Here is a 22859-nt window from a genome sequence, read left to right on the forward strand (position 1 = left end):
TCCCTGAACTCGGAGTCGGAGTGGTCGCTAGTTGGAGGGGTCCTAACGATGAGCGTCTATTCAGAAGTTCTGTGGAAAGGCGGCGCTCAGTGATGGCTATATCATGTTCCAGCACTGAGGCCGCCCTTGTAATAAACTGATCAAGGGTCCCCCTCACAGACCCACCCACTAGGGATTTCCTTCCCTTAACACCCCCAAGACCCCTCTATACTCGTTCACTATATGGACAGGGGTACAGTCAGTAGTAGTAAAACCGGACCTAAAACAATATGGCAATAGGTCAGTGAATGCTGGAACTAAAGTTCAATGTACCTTATGTTGCAGAGTCCCGAATAGCCTGTATATGAGAGAAAAGAGTAAATGCCCAACCCAGCCTCCTCTGGCCTCTGAGGGCCGCGCGCGGTCCCGCGGAGCGCGGGCTGCACTTGATTTTATGCGCCTCCGGGCGCGATGGTGTTGATGACGACTTCCGCCGCTGGGTAGTCTGGGTGTTGTGGTCCAAGGTCTCCCTCCACACTGTAGCCACGGCAAGGTGGTGACTGCGGCAGCGAGAGGGAGATGGCCAACGGGTGCTGCGGTGTTAAAGGAAGAAGCAGCGAAGAAACAATGCCCAGAGTCAATGTGGCAGCAAGTAAGTGGTTCAGATAAGCATCGCTAGTTACTTTACCTAATTCTGTGTGCTTTCTTTTCACTGTCCTTCTCCGCTAACAGTCCAGTTCCTCATCCCTCTTTCTGCTCCGTTTCCCATTTTTTTTAACAATCTTTATTGGCATTTTAGATATTGCTCCTCGTAATATTCCCACAGTACATGTATTGATAATCGCATTCGATTCTATTTTTTATCCAGTTCACATTTCGGCACATTTATAATATCTGTTATGCCTCTTCAAGTTAAATACAACTGGATTCTCCCCCCCAACCTGTGATTTTCTGAGTCTATTTTTGTCCTTCTTCCGAGGTTGACATTCCTGGCGGAATACACTACTTTGTTAATAATATCTGCAAATTTGTCAGATAAGTTACAGGTTTGCATCAAGGCTATCAACTCGGCAACCGAGGCCGAGTATACAACCTGTAACCAGGAAGCTTCATTCTCGGCTGCAACCGTACACACAGCGTAAGCAGCTTTTAGATTTCCCTCTGCATCTTGCAAACAAGGTCCGCCCACAAACAACACATGTTCAGATTTAGGCAATGGGGTACCTAAAATATCCGGCCTTGGCTTGGTACACAATTCAGTTACTTCCAAGCAATCATGATCTGCTTCATCAACCATAATCCCATTTCTAGGCAAAGGCATTAAAGTTGCAGGATTCAAGTTTGTACATATCATCAGAGGTACATTTCCCATTTCCAAAATATCCAGCTCATATTTTGTGAGACGGCTGCTAGTGCGATGTTGCGTTCGAGTACGTACGAGTAAGCAATATCTCAATGGAATGTGGTAAATGCACTCCCAATTGATGTCCCTTCACAATGCTCTCACTCTGTTCCAAGCTCACACATGTTGCAGAAACAGATTTAAGGCATTCAAGCAAGGCAGTAGCTATGAGATCAAGATTAGCCAAAAAATATGCCACAGGTCTAAGCACAGTACCATGCATTATAGCTAGCACTGACAATGTGCAACCTTAATGTTCACTGCAAAACAGAGTAAAACTTGTGTTGTAGTCGGGCATTCCCAAAGTAGGAGCTCGACAAAGACCCTCTAGCAGTTCAATAAAAGAGCACATGCATTCATCATCCCAAGGCACTGGGTCAGACGCATGTGAGTAAGCCTTTGTAGAAGCTTCGCTGTCAAAGAGAAATTGGGAATCCATTGCAGACAATAACCAACCATTCCCAAAAACATGCAGACTTCCTTTGGTGTACTAGGCGGTTCATCTTTAGAATTGCAGTATTTCTGTCTTGTGACACCTTTCTGCCTCCTTTCTCAATATGATGTCCTAGATATAGATCATCTCTATTGCAGACCTGCAAATTGTATGGTGACACTTTATGTCCATTCTCCGCCAAATGATTCAACAATGTGATGGTGTTGCATATTTAAGCCTCCTGAGTACTTGACACTACCAGGAGTTTGTCAATATACTGGACAAGAACAGAGTGATTTGGCATCACTAATGATTCCAGATTCTTGGTCAAGATCTGGGGAAAAATTAAGGGGTTTTCTATGTACCCCTGAGGGACTCAGCACCATACCAAGACACAATTTCTGACCCGGAAAGTAAATAAAAATTGACTGTCCTCATGCAATGGAATAGAAAAGAAGGCTTAACACAAATCATTGACAGAAAACCATTCAGCTTCACATGGAATTTGAAAAAAGATCACAGCTGGATTTGGCACAACAGGACAGCATGGAGCCACAATCTGGCTGACTCACCTCAAGTCCTGCACTATCCAATACTTCCCATTGGGCTTCTTCAAGCCCATAATAGGAGAATTACATGGACCTCCGATGATTTCCTTCAGGATTCCCTGCTCGATCATTTATTCAATCAATGGAGTGATTCCTGCAATTGTTTCGGGACTCAAACTGTACTGAGGAATCCGAGGAAATTCAGCATTGAGCTTTACAGTAATTTGTACTGGAGCCACACCTCTGATTAGACCAATGTCTTTTACTGAAAAATCCCAAACTTCAGGAGACACAGCATCGCTCGATTCTAAGGGTAAATCATCACTAGTCTGCATGGGAAATAATGCTTCAACTTCAGAATTTTGTTCAGCCAATTTGAAAACAGTGTCTTCATCATTATTATGGATTTCGATTCTTTTTGATGTACAGTAAATGGAACAGTTGAGCTTGCCAGCAGTTCCTGTCCTAACAGATTTACTGGGCTTAAATAACACACCAAAAATGTATGTAAGTCCTCAAAGGACCCAATTTAAACTGGTATAGGTTCTGTTACTGTATTGGACATTAATCGATTCGAAACTACCACAACTTGGATTCTTTCTTCCGAGAGGCGTAGGTTTGGAATTTCCCCTGTTGTCACAGTGGAACAGGTAAAACCTGTGTCAACAAGAAATGAGATAGGCGCCCCATTAACCTTGCTATCCACATGGGGACCACTCTGATCTACCTCTAAGGATGCCCCAGCAGGCATTTCTCCTCCCTCCTCAGGCACCAGCATTGGGACATGTGTGAGTCTGTGTCATCATTCTGAATCAAATATTGTTGGGCTATATTTTGATTGAAATCAGCTTGGGCATTTGTGGGAAATCCTTTGCTTGAATTCTATTTCTGAACCTGACCATTCACTGAGGCACCATGTCTTGGGACATATTTTGATTTTGCTGCCTATGAGTTTCCTGACTCAGTACCTTGTTACCTCTTTGTGACTGTGCATTCCCAACCTGTTGAACCTGTCCATTTAACTTAATTAAGACGATTAAATCAACACTCGTGTTTCCAATGCCCAAATTTGCCACAAATATGACACAGATTAGTCATTTTCTTCAGCTCGATTGAAGCACCTCTACCTCTATCTTGTGATGGCATACCCTATTGTTACCCTCCACTTACACCTCGCACCCTATATTTGTGAAATCTCCACCAGCACCACGGTAACCTTTCTTAGCAGCTTTCATTTGAGCTATAATCAGCTTCTCCTTAAGCTTCCTATGCTTGGACCCAAGTTTGTCTCCACGGTATTTAGCATATCAGAGAATTTCGTCTATGGGCTTGCTTTGCACAAATCAATTGCTGCTGGATCATGCTGTTGATTCTTTTAAGACTAAGCCGGAAGGCTGCTATTCACAGCTACCACTTAGGTTATCTTTGACCTCTTAAATCACCATAAGCATTGTTTGGACTGGTGCAAGGTGCCCACTTCAATTAGTAGACATCATATACCAAGCCAAATTCTCAAACTTGTTAATGGAATATAATACCTTGCCAATTAGTAAATCACAGTCTATATTATCTAAATGAAACATTTCACCTAGACTACACCTTTTTCTCCATTCTTTTATGATGCAGTAACTAAAATTCTCTTGTCTTGTTTACTTGAACGTGTTGTTGGTACATGTTTATTATTTTTCTCTCAGAAATGTCGTAATTCTGTTTCTTATGTCATTAAAAGTTTAAATGTGCTTCCCTCTCTAACAACACACATGCACGTATGTGTGATGGCGCACACATGCATAGCACATTTAAATGCACTTGCATTGTGATGCACATGCACGCATACATCGTGACAAATGTGTATGCATCAGTGGCCATCTCGGGATAGCTTTCCTTTCATAGAAAATCCATTCCAACATGGCTGACCATGCACCTGCATGTGTTTGCAGGCCAGGTGAGGAACTGGCGACCATTTAGGCATGTCAGTGCCTCTAAAACAAGAGTTGCTCGATCTCTTAAACCTCTTAGAGCTGGGACCTTTGACTATGCTAATACTTGTTAAAACAGTCGCCTCAAAACAAGACAATTAAACAAAACAAAAATCAGGGACAAGACTCATATATATATATATATATATATATATATATATCCCCAAAATACACAAAAATCCTCTGGTAAGACCCATCATTGCAGCCATAGGGGGATTCTTTGAGAATACATCAAGATTTATAGACTATTTTTTACAACCGGCTGTTTGTGAACTACCTGCATACATAAGAGACAATGGGGATTTTTTAAAACTAAGATCTATGATGTAGCTTGGAAAACTAACTATATACTGATGACACTGAATATTAATAAGCTATACACCAGTATTAGACACAAAGACGGGCTCAATGCCCTTGGCTATTACCTTGGCAAGATACCTATTCATTTGCATCAACACACTATGATGCTATAACAAATAGCAGAAATGTGTTTGGACAATAATATTTTAATCTCTGACAAACTCTCATACAAACAGCTACAGGGCACAGCCATGTGTACTTGCTTCGCCCCCACCTATGCTAATTTGCATATGGGCTGGTGGGAGAAGCAAGTACTCATGACAACACAGTAAGAAAAAATGGCTGAGAATGTCGTCCTATATGTGAGATATATAGACGACATATTCATCCTGTGGTGAGGGACTTTAAAAAATGCCAATACCTTCTCAGAAGGAAAAAACAACAATTCCCTTAATCTCAAATTTACGTGCAACACTAGTATGGAGTGCATACAATTCTTAGACCTAGAAATATTTGTGGAGAATAACAAAATTACAGTCCAGAACTTACAGAAAACCCACCGCAGGTAATGCTGTACTCCATGCGAAGAGCCTCCACCCCACCTCTCTGAAAGAGAGTATACCCTTTGCAGAATGTATGCACATGAAATGGAACTGTGGTACAAGAGAGGGATTTGAACAGTCCACTTACAATCTGTGCAATAGGTTAGAACTAGCCAAAGCTAAAAGAAAAAGTACAATCAAAACGAGGGAAGATCTGCTTTTCAAAAGGGAAGAGAAGACAGAGGCTAAGCTAAACCCCAACAAAATAGACACTGCTAGACTAATCATAGGGTTCAATCTCTACCATGCGAAAGTCCGCAGAATACTACATGGACATTGGAACACAGTGCAAAATGATCCAGTCATAGGCCACGTTTGCACTAGAACGCCACAGATTACATTCAGGAGAGCCAAATTCATGCTCCAGGAGCTAGTCAGCATTGTCCCTACTATAACAAAAGGTTGTACATGGTTAAAAGCTCAAAAAGGCTTTCATAAATGCGCGAAGTCTAAGGAGTGCAAACACGGAGTCAATACAAAAATGATTCAATCAATCAACACATTTGTAAAGCTCGCTATTTACTCGTGAGGGTCTCAAGGCGCTGGGGGGGAATGCTGCTACTGCTTGAATAGCCAGGACTTGAGGAGTCTTCTGAAGGTCAGCAGGTCCTGGGTTTGCCATGGGGGAGAGGGAGGGTGTTCCAGGGCTTGGCAGCGAGGTGGGAGAAAGACCTATCACCGGATGTCGCTCTTCGGATGCGGGGGACTGTGGCGAGTGCGAGGTCGGCGAAGCGGAGCTTGCGGTTAGGGGTGTAGAAACTGAGTCGTCTGTTGAGGTACACTGGTCCGGTGTTGTGGAGTGCCTTTTGTGAGTGGGTGAGGCGCTTAAATGTGATCCTTTTGTTGATGGGGAGCCAGTGCAGGTCTCTTAGGTAGGGTGTGATGTGGCTGCAGCAAGGGATGGCGAGGATCAGTTGTGTACAGGCATTCTGGATGAATTGAAGTTGTTTCAGGAGTTTGGCCGAAGCTCCTGCGTAGAGTTCGGTTCCGTAGTCCAGCCTGCTGCTGACGAGGGCCTGGGTGACGGTTCTTCTGGTTTCGGTGGTCATCCACCTATAGATCTTGCGGAGTATGCGGAGGGTGTTGGCACAGGACGACGAGACGGCGTTGACCTGCTTAGTCATGAAGAGGGTGGAGTCGAGGATGAACCCTAGGTTGTGTGCATGGTCAGTGGGTGTTGGAGCTGTTCCCAGTGCAGTTGGCCACCAGGAGTTGTCCCGGTGGGGAGGTGGATCCAAGGATGAGGACTTCCGTCTTGTCCGAGTTTAGCTTCAGTCGGCTGTTCTTCATCCACTAGGTGATGGCTTTCATTCCATCGTGGAGGTTGGTTTTGGCGATGTGGAGGTCCTTGGTGAGGGAGAGAATCAGCTGTGTGTTGTCGTCATAGGAGATGATGTTGAGGTCATGCAGTCGGGCGACGTGGGCGAGCGGTGCCATGTAGATGTTGAACAGTGCCTTTCAGAAAGTCACCCTATGAAATCAGAGGCAGCTTTACCTGCAAATCAGATTTCGCAGTCTACGTCCTGCACTGCACATGCGGCAAAAAATACGTGGATAGTATCATCCACCCCGTACATGTCCGCATATTGCAACACTTCAGGGCCATTTCTAATAATGACCAAACCCATCCTGTTGCAAGACACATAAATGCATAAATGCACCACACGGAGGCAAGGCCCAAGATCTTTTCTTCTATGTGATCAACACAGTTTCCAAAAACCCTAGAGGAGGGAACAGACAGTTGACACTTAGAAGATTAGAATCAAGATACATCATCCTCCTCGATTCAAAAAACCCCATCCGGATGAATGCGGAAGAGGCACTTAATGTGCATCTGTAACTGTCTTAGCCGTTTGTCCCTCCCCTGCCCAGTCTCTGTAACGTTAGGTCACATTCACTTTCATTTTATTTTGCTTTAAATAACCGGTTTTCACTCACGATAGGGCTTTCCACACTGCACATGTTTTTACATAGAGATAGCCTGCGGCTCTTAATTTAGCTTATGTATAGCTACTTTGCATTTGAGTCCGGAATACTCTGCCACTGGGGCTTGACCCTTGTTGTTTCTAGGATTCTCACCCCAACGGGTCCTACATACACAATATTATGCAAACATCAGAATAGATGACTTTTGACTGACATGCGGTTTTTGCAAGAGGACTTCCCTTAGTTCATACATACATGAGCTGCACCACATAACCTTGTGACCTCAACACCCAGCCTAGGAGTACAGACTCTAACAAGAGAGTTAAGAGGCACATATTAACCAAACCAGGCATTTGGACTTTAATTAGCTCAAATCTCACAACACTATTTCTTCCATGTCTATCTGTGTTACAGGAACAATTTTCACATTTTTTTTCAAGATGTGTTTTTTGCCATTTATATTGTTTGACGTATTTTTGTGCAATTGTAGAAATGATCTATGAACAATGATATGGTGTTTTCCTTTCATTATCCATTTTTGCTTGGAATATGATTTAAATTGCACTGCCATGCAAGTACAGACATTAGAGACTTCTATTTCTATTGCCCACCATAGGTTGCTGTGACAACTAACAGTGAGTGGTTAGCATAAATACAGAATATCCAAATATATATATATATATATATATATATATATATATATATACAAAGTTTGCCCACAATGAAAACGCCACTCACGGTGAGTCTTGACACCTTTGATTGCAGACTTCAAAGATGGGGTCCCCTACTCCACACCATAAGATCAAAGCCCTACGCGTTTCAAACACCTCTGTGTCCTTGTTCACGAGCAAAAAGAGAGAAGTCAGGGGCAGGCTTATATGACGAACACCTGAAGAATCAAAGTCCTGCCACAGTGGGCGTATGCAAAAACTGCATGCTGGTATTTGTTGTTCATGCAGTTTTATATCCCAGTGGATGCCGCCTCTGCTCCTTCAGTAAAACACATATTTCCATTCCATTCCATTCCAAAAGCTTTATTTCCGTTGGATATAACCATAAAAGCACAACATATAAAAACAATACATATTCCAATATAATCAATCTTCATGTTTCTTATTAAAATCAGAAATACAATGCCTCACGATCAATATGCTTTAAAATTCATCGATACTACAGAATGTCAGAAATGGGAAGAAAAGTTTTAAAATGTATAAAATTTTTGGATTAAATCTAAAAAGAATAAAAAAAACATAAAAAAGTTTATGTGATTACACAATTTCATTCCTGGATTCAATTAGTACTGAAAAACTGCATAATTTAACTAATCAGTTTCTTTCGCATTTGCCACATTAGGAACAGGAACTTTGCAACTACATCGAGTATCACAGGAGTAGTGTCAGTTCTCAAAATCCTGTAGAAAGCGCAGTAATTTCTAATGCCCAGATTATTACATAACTGAATAATCCACTTCTCCGAATTTCAACATACATTGGGCAGAAAAGTAAAACGTGAAGAGGAGATTCCTCCTCCTTTCTGCAACTGGGACATGGGCAGTGGGGTCCTACACATATTTACCCCAGTGGGTTGGTGGGGACCTGGTGACATCCCAGCATTGTTTGTTCATGGTCTTGCAACAGTTTGAAATGTTTGAAACGCGTAGGGCTTTGATCTTAAGGTAGGGGAGAAGGGGACCCCATCTTTGAAGTCTGCAATTAAAGGTGTCAAGACTCACTGTGAGTGGCATTTTCATTGTGGGCAAACTTTGTTTGATTTATATATCAAGGGCATCTGCCCGAAACGCGTCAGTCCGCTGCGCTGCTGTTTCTGTTGGAATAAATTTACCCTTTTTTGCCTCAACTTGGGATTCGTTTCATCTTTTTGTCCCTGGTCACCAGCTCTCTGGAAGTTCAGGACTGACTATTTTCGATACATATATATATATATATATATATATATATATATATATATATATATATATATATATATATATATATATATATATTCCAACACCGCTCCCGGCTATTCCTCGTCTCTGGTTACGGCGAGCCTGTGTGGGTGCCGGACACCCTATTGTACAAAACCAAGGTTCCCCCTCTAAGAAGAACGACACAGGCTGCCTTTGGATGCTTCAAGTGGATTTATTTAGGGCACAGAATCGGCAGCTCCCTACCGACGCGTTTCGCCACTAAGGCTTGGTCACGGTTAGCGTGTACAACTTCAAAGTGCTATTTACATGGTGAAAAATCAAGTGCATAGAGGTAGGACTACAGTACATCTATTCAGCCAGTTTGGTCGCCATCCTTGACTGGTGTAATGCAACAACAATTGACCAATTGTTATCTAGTACATTTTTACACAAAACGAGGCAAAATAATATACATCTGGCCATCCAAAGTTCATAGTCAATTACTAATAAAGTAAATTTCCAAGGATTTCCGCCGGTTGGCGAAATGTTTATCCATTTGGGTGCCGTTTTTGAAGCAACCACTTCAAAATGTTTACAAAATCGTAAATGCCTCCATTTAACAAAATAAATCTTGCCCCAGTGGGCTAATCGAATGTTCCATGATTATACTGTAGTTGTGTAGGTGATGCCCCAGTGGGCTAAACAATTGTGACAATTCCATTTTAGCTATGAAATCAATTCTTGCTTGTAGTCAAATTCCCCTGAATAAAGAGAAAATAGGTGATTTAAAACCATTGTATCAAAATATTTACAAAATTAAAAGTAAGCGCAAAGAAATGTCAAGACATACGTTCAATGATTTAGAGGTGGACTGCTAGTTCCTCACTGCTGTTCATCCCTACAGGATGTAATGTCTCGAAATCGATGATATATTTTGATTCCAAGATTCTTAATTGTTGCAGCCTGTCACCACCTCTTACATTTTCCTTAACTGCATCTAGTACTGTGTATTTCAACAGATTATCATTTCGGTTGTGGTGTGTGTTGAAATGGCGGGCAACAGGGTACTGTTCATTAATGTTCCTTATGGCTCGCTTGTGTTCTAATATCCTAATCTTTGCTTTGTGTTTTGTACTACCAATGTAGAATTTTCCACAAGGACAGATTAGGCAGTACACACAGTATTCGGTATTGCAGTCAAAAGGACCCTTGATGTTAAAAACTCTGGTACTGTTAGGCACTGTGATTTTGTTGCAATTATTGCTACCTTTACAGGCTTTACACTTCATACAACATTCAAAGCCAACAGGGTTTTTATTGTATACTGTTTTCTTGTGTGTGACCATGTTTTTACTTAACTCATCTTTTAAGGACTTTCCTTTTCTATAAGTAATCTGTGGATGTTCTTTCAAATAATTACTTAGAAATTTGTCTGATGTTAAGATTGGCCAGTTTTTTGACAGTATATTTCTTACCTTGTAGGCTTGTCCTGAATATGTCGTAATGAACCTGACTTGTTCCTCATCCTCATTTGAAGATCTTTGTTTGGGGACTAACAAATCTGTTCTGGCTACTCCATCTACCCTCGTAACCGCTTGGCGGATAGTTTTTTCGGAATAGCCCCTTTCTTTGAAACGGTCAATCATGACTCTTTTCTCTGTCTCAAAGTCACAGTTGTTGCTATTGTTCCTTTTAGCCCTTAACAACTCCCCGTAGGGGATACTCTGAATGAGAGTGTATGGATGTGCACTTGAGGCAAACAGTAGGCTATTCCCTGCAGTCTCTTTCCTGTGAAGACTGGTGACAAGCTTGTTGTTTCTGACCTCGACCTGTGTGTCCAGGAAGACGACTTTCTCCTTGCTAATCTGTGATGTCAATTTAATATTAACATCGTTGTTATTTAGGTTGGCAATGTACTCTTTAGCACTTGCTTCATCTCCTTTCCAAATGCAAAAGATGTCATCTATGAAACGGGTCCATAGTACCACCCTTTCACCCTGGTCACTGTGGCTGCTGGACACTTGCTCCTCCCACCAGCCCATGAATAAATTCGCGTAGCTGGGGGCAAAGCAAGTGCCCATCGCCGTCCCCTGTCTCTGCCTGTACAGCTGGTCATCAAAATAGAAAAAGTTGTTCGTTAAGCAGTAGAGTGTCATTTCCGCTAACATCTCTGTATGTGCAGCATTGTTAATTGATCTTGCTCTTAGAAAATGCCTAATTGCTTGGATGCCTGTTTCATGCTTGATAGAAGTGTACAAGCTTGTCACATCCATCGTAATTAACAGATAGTCTGGCTCCCAGGACAAATCATGAATTAGATTTAAGAAGTGCATGGTGTCCCTAAGGTAGGCTGGCAAGGACATAACAAAGGGTCTCAGATAATGATCTATATATCTGGATGTTACTTCCAATTGTGAGCCTATGGAGGACACAATTGGTCTGCCTGGTGGAACTAGTGGGTCTTTGTGTAATTTTGGTAGGAGGTAAAGAACCGGTGTTTTTGGGTGCTTGCATTTCAAACTCAAGAACTCCCCCTTTTCCAATGTACCTTCATCATACCATTTTGTCAACATTTCATTGAAGATTTCATACGAATTATTAAGTTCATCCACATTAGCTTTACAATAACATTGTTTGTCATTTAGTTGTTTGTGCCCCTCTAATAGATATTCAGCCTTCCCCCATACCACCACATTTCCTCCCTTATCCGATTGACGGATTACAATAGAGTCGTCATTCTTGAGGGAGTCAAGTGCGTTACTTTGTTCTTTAGTTAGGTTATGTTTGGCCAAACCCTTGGTGTTATATCTTAGATTTTTTAGATCTTTAGTGACACTGCGTTCAAAGACATCAATGGCATCGCTTTGAACCACCGGTAAAAATCTAGATTTGGGTTTAAAACCACTTTTACTAGAGATATCAACCATTAGTTCATCATTGTCATCATCGTCCTCATCAGTTTTCTCTGATGTATTTGTTGTCACATCTAGCGTGGGCAAAGTCTGAATATCTATAGGTTCTCCCTCCTCATTTTCTGTAGAGTTAGGTGCATGGAATTTGAACCATTTTTTAAGCTTTAGTTTACGTATAAAGCAAAATGTGTCAATGCGTGTTTGAACATAGTCTAATTTACGCATGGGGCAAAATGATAAACCCAAAGCCAGTAACTCAATTTCAGTGTCAGTTAACTCACGTTTGGAGAGGTTGACTACCGTCATCTTGTCCCTTTTCTGGCTCTTGTCTGCATGGGCGCGGGTGCGTTGGAATCTTCTTTTCTTTCTCCTCCTTGCTTTTTGGTTCCTCTGAAACCTCCGGCTTTTCCCCGAAAGTTTCGTCCTCGGCCCCTGTGAAAATCCTGGTCCGCTTGCCCTCCTTGCTGGTTCTGCTTAACTTTGTTTAGCATTTGAAATTGTTTCAGGAAATTGACTCTTCCTCTGCCTGCTCCTTGCATCGGTGTTCCTGGGGCGCTCCCAGTAGTATCGGAAAGATTTCCGTCTGAGGCGTCACTTTCTTCAGGAATGGTGCTGTCTTCCTCCACGGTGGCGTTGACTTTTTCAGTTGGTTCTCCGCTTTCTTTCTGGAATAAGTGATCATACTTTTTGTGAAACGTGAGGGTTCTGCCAGACTGGTAATCTTTAAAGTCTCTTATAAATTTCCGTTGTTTTTTAGCAGTTATTTCCTCCTCTAGTTTCTTTAATCTTACTTCCAATTTTGTCATGAACTCTTGGATTTTTTCCTGAGTTGTGTTTTTTCCTAATTCTGATAAAATTTCATCAATCTGCTCTAATAATTTTGCTCTGTCCTTGACAGCGTATTTTATCAGAATTCTCATCATGGTGGATGAACAGTCTTTGGAGTTACATGCCCACTCCTCCAGCATTTCGGGATCCGGATTTTCAAATGTAGGGATAGTATATATTCTCAATCCCCTTGGGACGCGTTGCACATCAAGGTATTTTTGAAGCGACTCCGCCTCCCACCACTTTGCCACTTCCTTACGGTACAATTTATCAAGTTTGTCAAAGAGTTGTTGGATCTTGACTTCGTTTGTTAGCAGGGTATGTTCCCCCTGTTGCTGTCCTTCAGTGCTGGTGCCAGGTGTTGGGTCCGTAAAAAATAAACGGTCCGACATTTCTTTGCGCTTTGCTTCAAACCGAGCCGCCATCCTCCGCGCCTCCGTTCAGTTATGCTGCTGCTCCCAGCAGTGTAAGCACCCAAAGGTAGACACAAACTTGCGATTTCCCGTTCGTTGTCTACTCCGTTACCGCCAGTAGTCCGAGCTTTGCAGCAGGCTTAAAACCCCCGGTCGTGCTTCCCGCTGTTTTCTGCAGAACTCATCGGCTCGGGTTATTAATGTACTCCCCTGCTGCTTTGTGCTGGTGCGTTGTACCTGCCCCAGTCTTGATGAGTTTACTTCGATTTACTCACAAACTCGTTCTTCGTTACCTCCGCTTGTGATGGATTCCTTTTCGGAGTTAGTTGAAACGAAGTTCTCTGGCGGGAAACGAGGAACATAAATTTAAACTCCAACACCGCTCCCGGCTATTCCTCGTCTCTGGTTACGGCGAGCCTGTGTGGGTGCCGGACTCCTATTGTACAAAACCAAGGTCCCCCCTCTAAGAAGAACGACACAGGCTGCCTTTGGATGCTTCAAGTGGATTTATTTAGGGCACAGAATCGGCAGCTCCCTACCGACGCGTTTCGCCACTAAGGCTTGGACACGGTTAGCGTGTACAACTTCAAAGTGCTATTTACATGGTGAAAAATCAAGTGCATAGAGGTAGGACTACAGTACATCTATTCAGCCAGTTTGGTCGCCATCTTTGACTGGTGTAATGCAACAACAATTTGACCAATTGTTATCTAGTACATTTTTACACAAAACGAGGCAAAATAATATACATCTGGCCATCCAAAGTTCATAGTCAATTACTAATAAAGTAAATTTCCAAGGATTTCCGCCGGTTGGCGAAATGTTTATCCATTTGGGTGCCGTTTTTGAAGCAACCACTTCAAAATGTTTACAAAATCGTAAATGCCTCCATTGGTTCAAAGCGATGCCATTGATGTCTTTGAACGCAGTGTCACTAAAGATCTAAAAAATCTAAGATATAACACCAAGGGTTTGGCCAAACATAACCTAACTAAAGAACAAAGTAACGCACTTGACTCCCTCAAGAATGACGACTCTATTGTAATCCGTCAATCGGATAAGGGAGGAAATGTGGTGGTATGGGGGAAGGCTGAATATCTATTAGAGGGGCACAAACAACTAAATGACAAACAATGTTATTGTAAAGCTAATGTGGATGAACTTAATAATTCGTATGAAATCTTCAATGAAATGTTGACAAAATGGTATGATGAAGGTACATTGGAAAAGGGGGAGTTCTTGAGTTTGAAATGCAAGCACCCAAAAACACCGGTTCTTTACCTCCTACCAAAATTACACAAAGACCCACTAGTTCCACCAGGCAGACCAATTGTGTCCTCCATAGGCTCACAATTGGAAGTAACATCCAGATATATAGATCATTATCTGAGACCCTTTGTTATGTCCTTGCCAGCCTACCTTAGGGACACCATGCACTTCTTAAATCTAATTCATGATTTGTCCTGGGAGCCAGACTATCTGTTAATTACGATGGATGTGACAAGCTTGTACACTTCTATCAAGCATGAAACAGGCATCCAAGCAATTAGGCATTTTCTAAGAGCAAGATCAATTAACAATGCTGCACATACAGAGATGTTAGCGGAAATGACACTCTACTGCTTAACGAACAACTTTTTCTATTTTGATGACCAGCTGTACAGGCAGAGACAGGGGACGGCGATGGGCACTTGCTTTGCCCCCAGCTACGCGAATTTATTCATGGGCTGGTGGGAGGAGCAAGTGTCCAGCAGCCACAGTGACCAGGGTGAAAGGGTGGTACTATGGACCCGTTTCATAGATGACATCTTTTGCATTTGGAAAGGAGATGAAGCAAGTGCTAAAGAGTACATTGCCAACCTAAATAACAACGATGTTAATATTAAATTGACATCACAGATTAGCAAGGAGAAAGTCGTCTTCCTGGACACACAGGTCGAGGTCAGAAACAACAAGCTTGTCACCAGTCTTCACAGGAAAGAGACTGCAGGGAATAGCCTACTGTTTGCCTCAAGTGCACATCCATACACTCTCATTCAGAGTATCCCCTACGGGGAGTTGTTAAGGGCTAAAAGGAACAATAGCAACAACTGTGACTTTGAGACAGAGAAAAGAGTCATGATTGACCGTTTCAAAGAAAGGGGCTATTCCGAAAAAACTATCCGCCAAGCGGTTACGAGGGTAGATGGAGTAGCCAGAACAGATTTGTTAGTCCCCAAACAAAGATCTTCAAATGAGGATGAGGAACAAGTCAGGTTCATTACGACATATTCAGGACAAGCCTACAAGGTAAGAAATATACTGTCAAAAAACTGGCCAATCTTAACATCAGACAAATTTCTAAGTAATTATTTGAAAGAACATCCACAGATTACTTATAGAAAAGGAAAGTCCTTAAAAGATGAGTTAAGTAAAAACATGGTCACACACAAGAAAACAGTATACAATAAAAACCCTGTTGGCTTTGAATGTTGTATGAAGTGTAAAGCCTGTAAAGGTAGCAATAATTGCAACAAAATCACAGTGCCTAACAGTACCAGAGTTTTTAACATCAAGGGTCCTTTTGACTGCAATACCGAATACTGTGTGTACTGCCTAATCTGTCCTTGTGGAAAATTCTACATTGGTAGTACAAAACACAAAGCAAAGATTAGGATATTAGAACACAAGCGAGCCATAAGGAACATTAATGAACAGTACCCTGTTGCCCGCCATTTCAACACACACCACAACCGAAATGATAATCTGTTGAAATACACAGTACTAGATGCAGTTAAGGAAAATGTAAGAGGTGGTGACAGGCTGCAACAATTAAGAATCTTGGAATCAAAATATATCATCGATTTCGAGACATTACATCCTGTAGGGATGAACAGCAGTGAGGAACTAGCAGTCCACCTCTAAATCATTGAACGTATGTCTTGACATTTCTTTGCGCTTACTTTTAATTTTGTAAATATTTTGATACAATGGTTTTAAATCACCTATTTTCTCTTTATTCAGGGGAATTTGACTACAAGCAAGAATTGATTTCATAGCTAAAATGGAATTGTCACAATTGTTTAGCCCACTGGGGCATCACCTACACAACTACAGTATAATCATGGAACATTCGATTAGCCCACTGGGGCAAGATTTATTTTGTTAAATGGAGGCATTTACGATTTTGTAAACATTTTGAAGTGGTTGCTTCAAAAACGGCACCCAAATGGATAAACATTTCGCCAACTGGCGGAAATCCTTGGAAATTTACTTTATTAGTAATTGACTATGAACTTTGGATGGCCAGATGTATATTATTTTGCCTCGTTTTGTGTAAAAATGTACTAGATAACAATTGGTCAATTGTTGTTGCATTACACCAGTCAAAGATGGCGACCAAACTGGCTGAATAGATGTACTGTAGTCCTACCTCTATGCACTTGATTTTTCACCATGTAAATAGCACTTTGAAGTTGTACACGCTAACCGTGACCAAGCCTTAGTGGCGAAATGCGTCGGTAGGGAGCTGCCGATTCTGTGCCCTAAATAAATCCACTTGAAGCATCCAAAGGCAGCCTGTGTCGTTCTTCTTAGAGGGGGAACCTTGGTTTTATATATATATATATATATATATATATATATATATATATATATATATATATATATATATATTTCAGATGCCGATTCCCTCACCTCTTACAACCGCTGCCCTGACCGGGTGGCATCCCCTGCAATTCTCAGCAATCATGTTTCAGCAATTAAGCAAGTCGGTCAGGGCTCAATTTCGTTCAGCATGAATATTTTAAGTCAAGGCAAAACCAAGAAAATGTCCCAACGCGTTTCGAAGCAAAGGCTTCCTGCTCATGTGTCAGTTTACGTCTACCATTACAAAACATAAATGCATGTGATTAACCATCGCCATAGAGGTAGGACTTCACAGGGCATTCTGTAAGTTTACTTTGGCGGCCATCTTGTTACATGGGAAGATTGCTTACATTTATCCATTTCTATTATAACACTGGTATTAAACCAATAAACAATCATATACATTGTGACGGGGTTATAATTTACTTTTGCGACATTTGCATTTCCACCCCTGTGGGTACTCTACAGACTAGCCCGTCTTGTGCTGGTATCCAAAATGATTCAAACAGAAATTATTCTCTTCTTTAGGAAAAAACAACAATTCTTCCCAAGTGGGAGAATATAAATTCTTGTTAGTGTCCTATTCTGCCCTAGTGGGCTACACAACAGTACTGACAGTGTGCCGAACCATCACCTTCTTAAAGTGGGCATTACACAGCTCAGCTGTTGGGCAGCTTCCCCAAGATATAAGCTCTTTTGCATTCTTCATGCCCTGTATAACCAGCAAAATCATAAAAACAATATTAAATCAGCTTGCATATTTATCTTCAAAAACCTGTAAACTTATTTTCAATAAAACTCATGTCGAAATTCTTATCCAAATTCTGAGATCAAACACAATCCTAAAACAGTCGTTTAACCCAAATTTACAGATAATTCTTCATCTGTATTAAGACCGTTTGGATAAGTAGTTTCATATTTGATGATTATCTTAGACTCTAGTCTACGCAACATTTGAACCCTGTTGCCCCCTCTCTCAAGTAATGGGATTCTATCCAGTGCGCAAAAATTGAACAAACTTGTGTCTTTGTTGTGTCTCTCATTGAAATGTCTTGCCACTGGATATTGTCTATCCTCATTGGTAATAGCCCGTAAATGCTTGAGAATTCTTTATTTGGCTTTATTGCTAGTACTGCCAATATAATGCAATGAGCCTGGGCATTCTAAACAATATACACAATAATCAGAACTTCATGATAGATGCTTGCTAATCATGTATGCTGGTCTTCTCTGGGAAAGTTTTACCTCCTTACGGTTGGTGCTATTCCTACAGGCTTTACACGCACTGCAAGTAAAGAACCCCTTTATGTTACTTTTGTTGTGATATATATATTACCTACTGGCGGTCGCCAGTAGGTAGTTATAGTTGGGACCTGGTTTCCATAGGAAAAGCATTTTTTAATTTGCCAATATCTTTGGCGCCGTTTGACAAAAGGTGAAAAACAAGAAAAGGCGGCAGGGTAGAAACACCCTGACCCCCTAGGCCTGCTCAGGGGGTCCTACAAGGACCCCCAGGCAAATAAAAAGCATTTTGTTTTAAAACGGCCAATTTCGCGCTGGGTGGCAAATCCCAATCGTGCTTAGTTTTCTATAAACCCCTGGTGGACCAGGTCCCGGGGGTAATCCCAGGAATGAAATAAAGGGGGCCCACAGCCCCGGGGACCGGCACCTCCCTGGGGCTTGATTGATGATTTGCGGGGTGCACGCAGCCCCCCCCCCCGCAGCCCCGGGGACCGCCACCTCCTCGGGGATCTCTTTTTTAAATGTAATTATGAGTGTGCGGAGGCCCACGGGGGCCCCCGCAGCCCAGGGGATCGCCACCTCCCCAGGGCTTGATTGATGACTTGGGGGGGGCATATCATCAGTGTTGTCATTTGAGATGTCATCAGTGATGTCATCAGTGATGTCACTGACCATGTCATGAGTGATGTAATATGTGACGTCATCAGCAGTGCATTGCGGGCATTCGAGTTATAGGTAGTCAACTAACTATAACGGCCTAATTTCTCTGGTTTTGTACGAGTGAAATGTCCAACTAACTATAACGTCCCTGAAACCTATGGTTTATTCAGTATATATATATATATATATATATATATATATATATATATATATATATATATATATATATATATATATATATATATATGAAAATCCAATTAATATTAGCAAAGATGTTATGTTGTCCGCTTCGGTGTGCCCTACACTGTTTTATTCACTGTTCTTTGTCTTATTTTTTAGATTGAGAAGCTTAGGGATTACAAACATAAAAGAAAAGAGGAGAAGAAGCGCATTGACCAAGAACGTAAGCTTCTGGAAGAAAAGCATAAGAAGGAAAGGGATGCTCTCACTCCTGCAGAAGATTCAAGTCAGGAACAGCATGTGCAGATTAGAAAGGTGAGTGAAGCAGCACCGGATTGTAGATAGATATGTACTTTAAAATTTAGTGATGTGTCAATATAGTGGAAGCAAAATGTTTGGCTTGTGAAATATCACATACATGAATCCCCGCCACCCAACATCAGATTAGACTCAGTGATGAGTGAGTTACCTTGATTTAACATAACGCATGTTGATCATTCATTTGTTCCCCTTGCACATGACTTAAAAATCACAGACTGACCCTTTAATGACTGACACCACAGCTGGTATATTTTTTTTATTGCAAAATATATTTATTGTCGAGCACAGAAATCAGATTTCAGTTTGTGGTTATTGGATTACATATATAGGTGATGTATCGAAAGCTGAGGCATGGAGAGCTATTGCAACTGAGCGGATAGTTTTCATTTGTTTGTTTACTCGAGAAGACATATGTATCCCTGAATGTAGGCAACATTTGTACTCAAACATGGTAAAGAGTTTTCTTTTTTAGCTAAAATTTGATACTTACCTTCTGCAGTTTGGTCACATCAAAGCATTTGGATATATTCAACTGAAAAGCATGATGGTCTTACTAAAGTTGGGTTATACAAGTACAATTTAGATACAACTAGTTTGGGTGCTATTATACAAGTATTTTGGGGCTGTCTTCCTTCAAATTTACTTGTTGAACTTGGCTATATCTGCAAGGTCAACCCCAAACCTTTTGCCATTTACCTTTCACCCTTTTGCAGAATTCGTTTTTGTTGGCATTAGGACTCTGAGCACTTTACTACTGCTAACCAGTAATAAACTGCTTGTGCTTTCTCCCCTAAATATGGGTAAATTGGCTTCTACCCAATTGGCATATTAAATTAACTTTTAAGTTCCATGTAGAGTGGTATACCATATACCCAGGGACTGTAAATTAAATGCTACCAGTGGGCCTGCAGCACTTATTGTGCCAACCACTTAAGTAGCACTTTAAAACATGTCCCAGGCCTGCCATTGCAGCCTGAATGCAGTTTTAAACTGCCAGGCCGATTTGGCATTAGAACTCCCTTGCCAAGCCTTAAACGTGCCTTTTATTACATATTAGTCTCTCCTAAGGTAGGCCCTGGGTAGCCCATAGGGCAGAGTGATGTGTGATTAAAAGGTTGGACTCGTACATTTAAGTTTTTTGTGTCCTGGTAGAGAAGACCCCCTAAATTTGTTTTTCACTACTGTGAGGCCTACTCCTCCAATAGGATAGCATTTGGATTTTCCTATTACATTTATTAAGCTTTAATTCCTAATTGGGAGCAGGGAGATATATTTGTTTGGTGCCTTTGAAATTATAATGATAAACCTCCTTTAATGGTTAAAGTCAAGTCATGTCAAATCAACTTCATTCGGTCATATTAGATAGACCATAAAAGTATATAAAACAGTACATCATAAAATAAACATAACGGTTTAAAGCAGCGCGGCCCAAAATAAAATGAGATTACACACAAAATACAGTCCTGAGGGTTTTGTTCCTAATGTAATGCTATAAAAATAAGACATTTGCCATAAGAATGCTAAAAATACATAGATTAAAATTCAGCTCTTCAGTAAATATTTGTGAAATCAATACAAGACAAGATCCAAATTAGTCTGTGGGTTCAGTACACAAAAATGTCATTCTTATGGGCAGAGCTGCCGGTGCAATTTCCTTGTCTTTAGCACCAGCTTCAAAAAAGGAATTAGCCATAAAAGCAATCTCCTTTGATCCCAAGGATTGCAAAAGGTACAAGGCTTTTGTGCAGCTATTAAAGGAAAGCTTGAATAAGGGTTTAAAAATCATAAGTCTATGAGGGGAGTAAAATGTGCAAAAAAGCATTACATGTAAAGTGCTTTGAACTGACACTGATCACATGGGCAAAACACAAGGTTACGCAGCCAGTCATTACACTGAGAAAAGGTGACTAGTCTGTGGAAAATGTTGGGGCGAAACTTTAGCAAAATAAAGTGCTTATAGTGCTGTGTGTCATACGATAACAATGGTTCACAATGCGTGGAGGGATCAGAATACAAATAATGAATAAAAGAGGAGTGTGCAGGCACATTGACCCATCTTGCTTCCTCCCAGAACATGTAGCATGTATCCGTTAGTGTCTTTTGGAATATTGTGGCCTTGGGATCGCAGGGGATCTTCAGATAAGTCCAGCCTGCCCAGGACAACTGTCAAGTCCCTAATGCCTCTTAGCCAGGGGATATCAAGGGACTGTGAAAGAGACAGGCAGTTCATAATTAGCAGTCTGTTTAGGGAGATGGCTTTGTTTACTCAGATCCTGCGCCACAATAACAGTTCACAAGTCCCTAAAACATCCTCAAAATGCGTAAGCCCTAAGTCCCCGTGTGTAATAAAAGAGGGGGTGGATGGTGATAAACCCAAGAGGCAGTGTGTACATTTATTTTCAGTGGTCTGTAGTGGCATTTATACCTGAGAGCCCCACACCCCGGTGCCATAGGTAGCCAGTCTGACACATTTAGCACGGTAAATGGCCAACATTTGAATGAGCGATCTTTTGCTCAATTTTACAGCAAAGGAAAAAACTGTGTTGATACTCCTTGCAAGCTGATTGTTTCATTTATCTATATGCTGGGACGAGGACTACTTGCAGTTGAAGGTTACCCCCAGATAGTTAAAGTTCGTAACCTGTTTAACAAGGATTGTCTGAAGTTTGAGAGCGGGCCTCGGGCCCGACCTAGAACCGCAGGACATTACAAAATATTTGGTAGTATTAATCTTTGTCTCTAGCCCTTTCATAAAGGAGTTAAAAGCATTCAGAAGATGCTGCAGAGCTACCAGTGTATGGCCCAGTATAACAGCTTCGCCTGCATACAATAGGGTTGGTATTGAGCGATTTTCAATCTGGAATATGTCCCGCACCTTAGAACTAAAACCCTCTCTAGATGGTTTATATAGAGGGAGAATAAAAACGATGCGAGGACACATCCTTGTCTAACGCCTCTGTGCACCCTATTTAATTTGGTGCACTCCCCACCCAGCCCAAACATAACAACAGCGCTGGAGGCACAATACATTTTCGTAATGGTGTTAATGACAGCTCTGTCTATGCCTAGCCCTTCCATAATACCACACAGTTTCAAATGGGCTTCTTGATCAGCGATGCTGAAACTGTGTCTAGGTTGTTGAGCAAGGCATTCCAGAGGTTGGTGCTGGGACTGTTTTGGTATGTACCGTCATTCTGGCTGCAGGGTGATTTGTGCTGTAAACTACATTCTTCCCAAAGCGACAGCACGTCAGACTAAACCGGTGAAGCAGAGTTGTGAGAGTCATGAGATCCAAGCTCCTCTTATTTAAAGGGGTAGCTAGGTCCCCCCATGATTGAGCTGGAGGGTGAGCCTTGAAGAGTAGCGAATGCAACTTAATGGGACTCAGTTTCATGGGACTGGGTGAGATGGCAGGAATCATGTAGCACGCAAAATTACTAGTTGTATTGTTCCAGTCGGTTAGTTGGGCGCATGGGCTGAGTAATACTTGACTGGCCATCTGGCATGCCATGCTGGTCGCATCAGCCAGGCTATTTCTGGTATTAACCTCTCCACTATTTGAGTTATTGGGAATGTTAGTTTCTGGTCAGGAAGAAATGGA

The 22859-nt window shown here is 41.6% G+C and overlaps 1 protein-coding gene across 1 annotated transcript in view; it reads left to right on the forward strand.

The window, feature by feature from the left end:
- The window catches only part of LOC147727913 (coiled-coil domain-containing protein 17-like), a 751707-nt gene that overhangs the window by 98930 nt on the left and 629918 nt on the right, over nt 1-22859 (forward strand). Inside the window, exon 2 of the mRNA XM_086961839.1 lies at nt 19097-19252. Coding sequence (XP_086817965.1) covers nt 19097-19252 — 156 coding nt within the window. The remainder of the gene's footprint in view (nt 1-19096; nt 19253-22859) is intronic.

This window comes from Lissotriton vulgaris, chromosome 3_1 (assembly GCF_964263255.1).
Source record: "Lissotriton vulgaris chromosome 3_1, aLisVul1.2, whole genome shotgun sequence".
NCBI lineage: Eukaryota > Metazoa > Chordata > Amphibia > Caudata > Salamandridae > Lissotriton > Lissotriton vulgaris.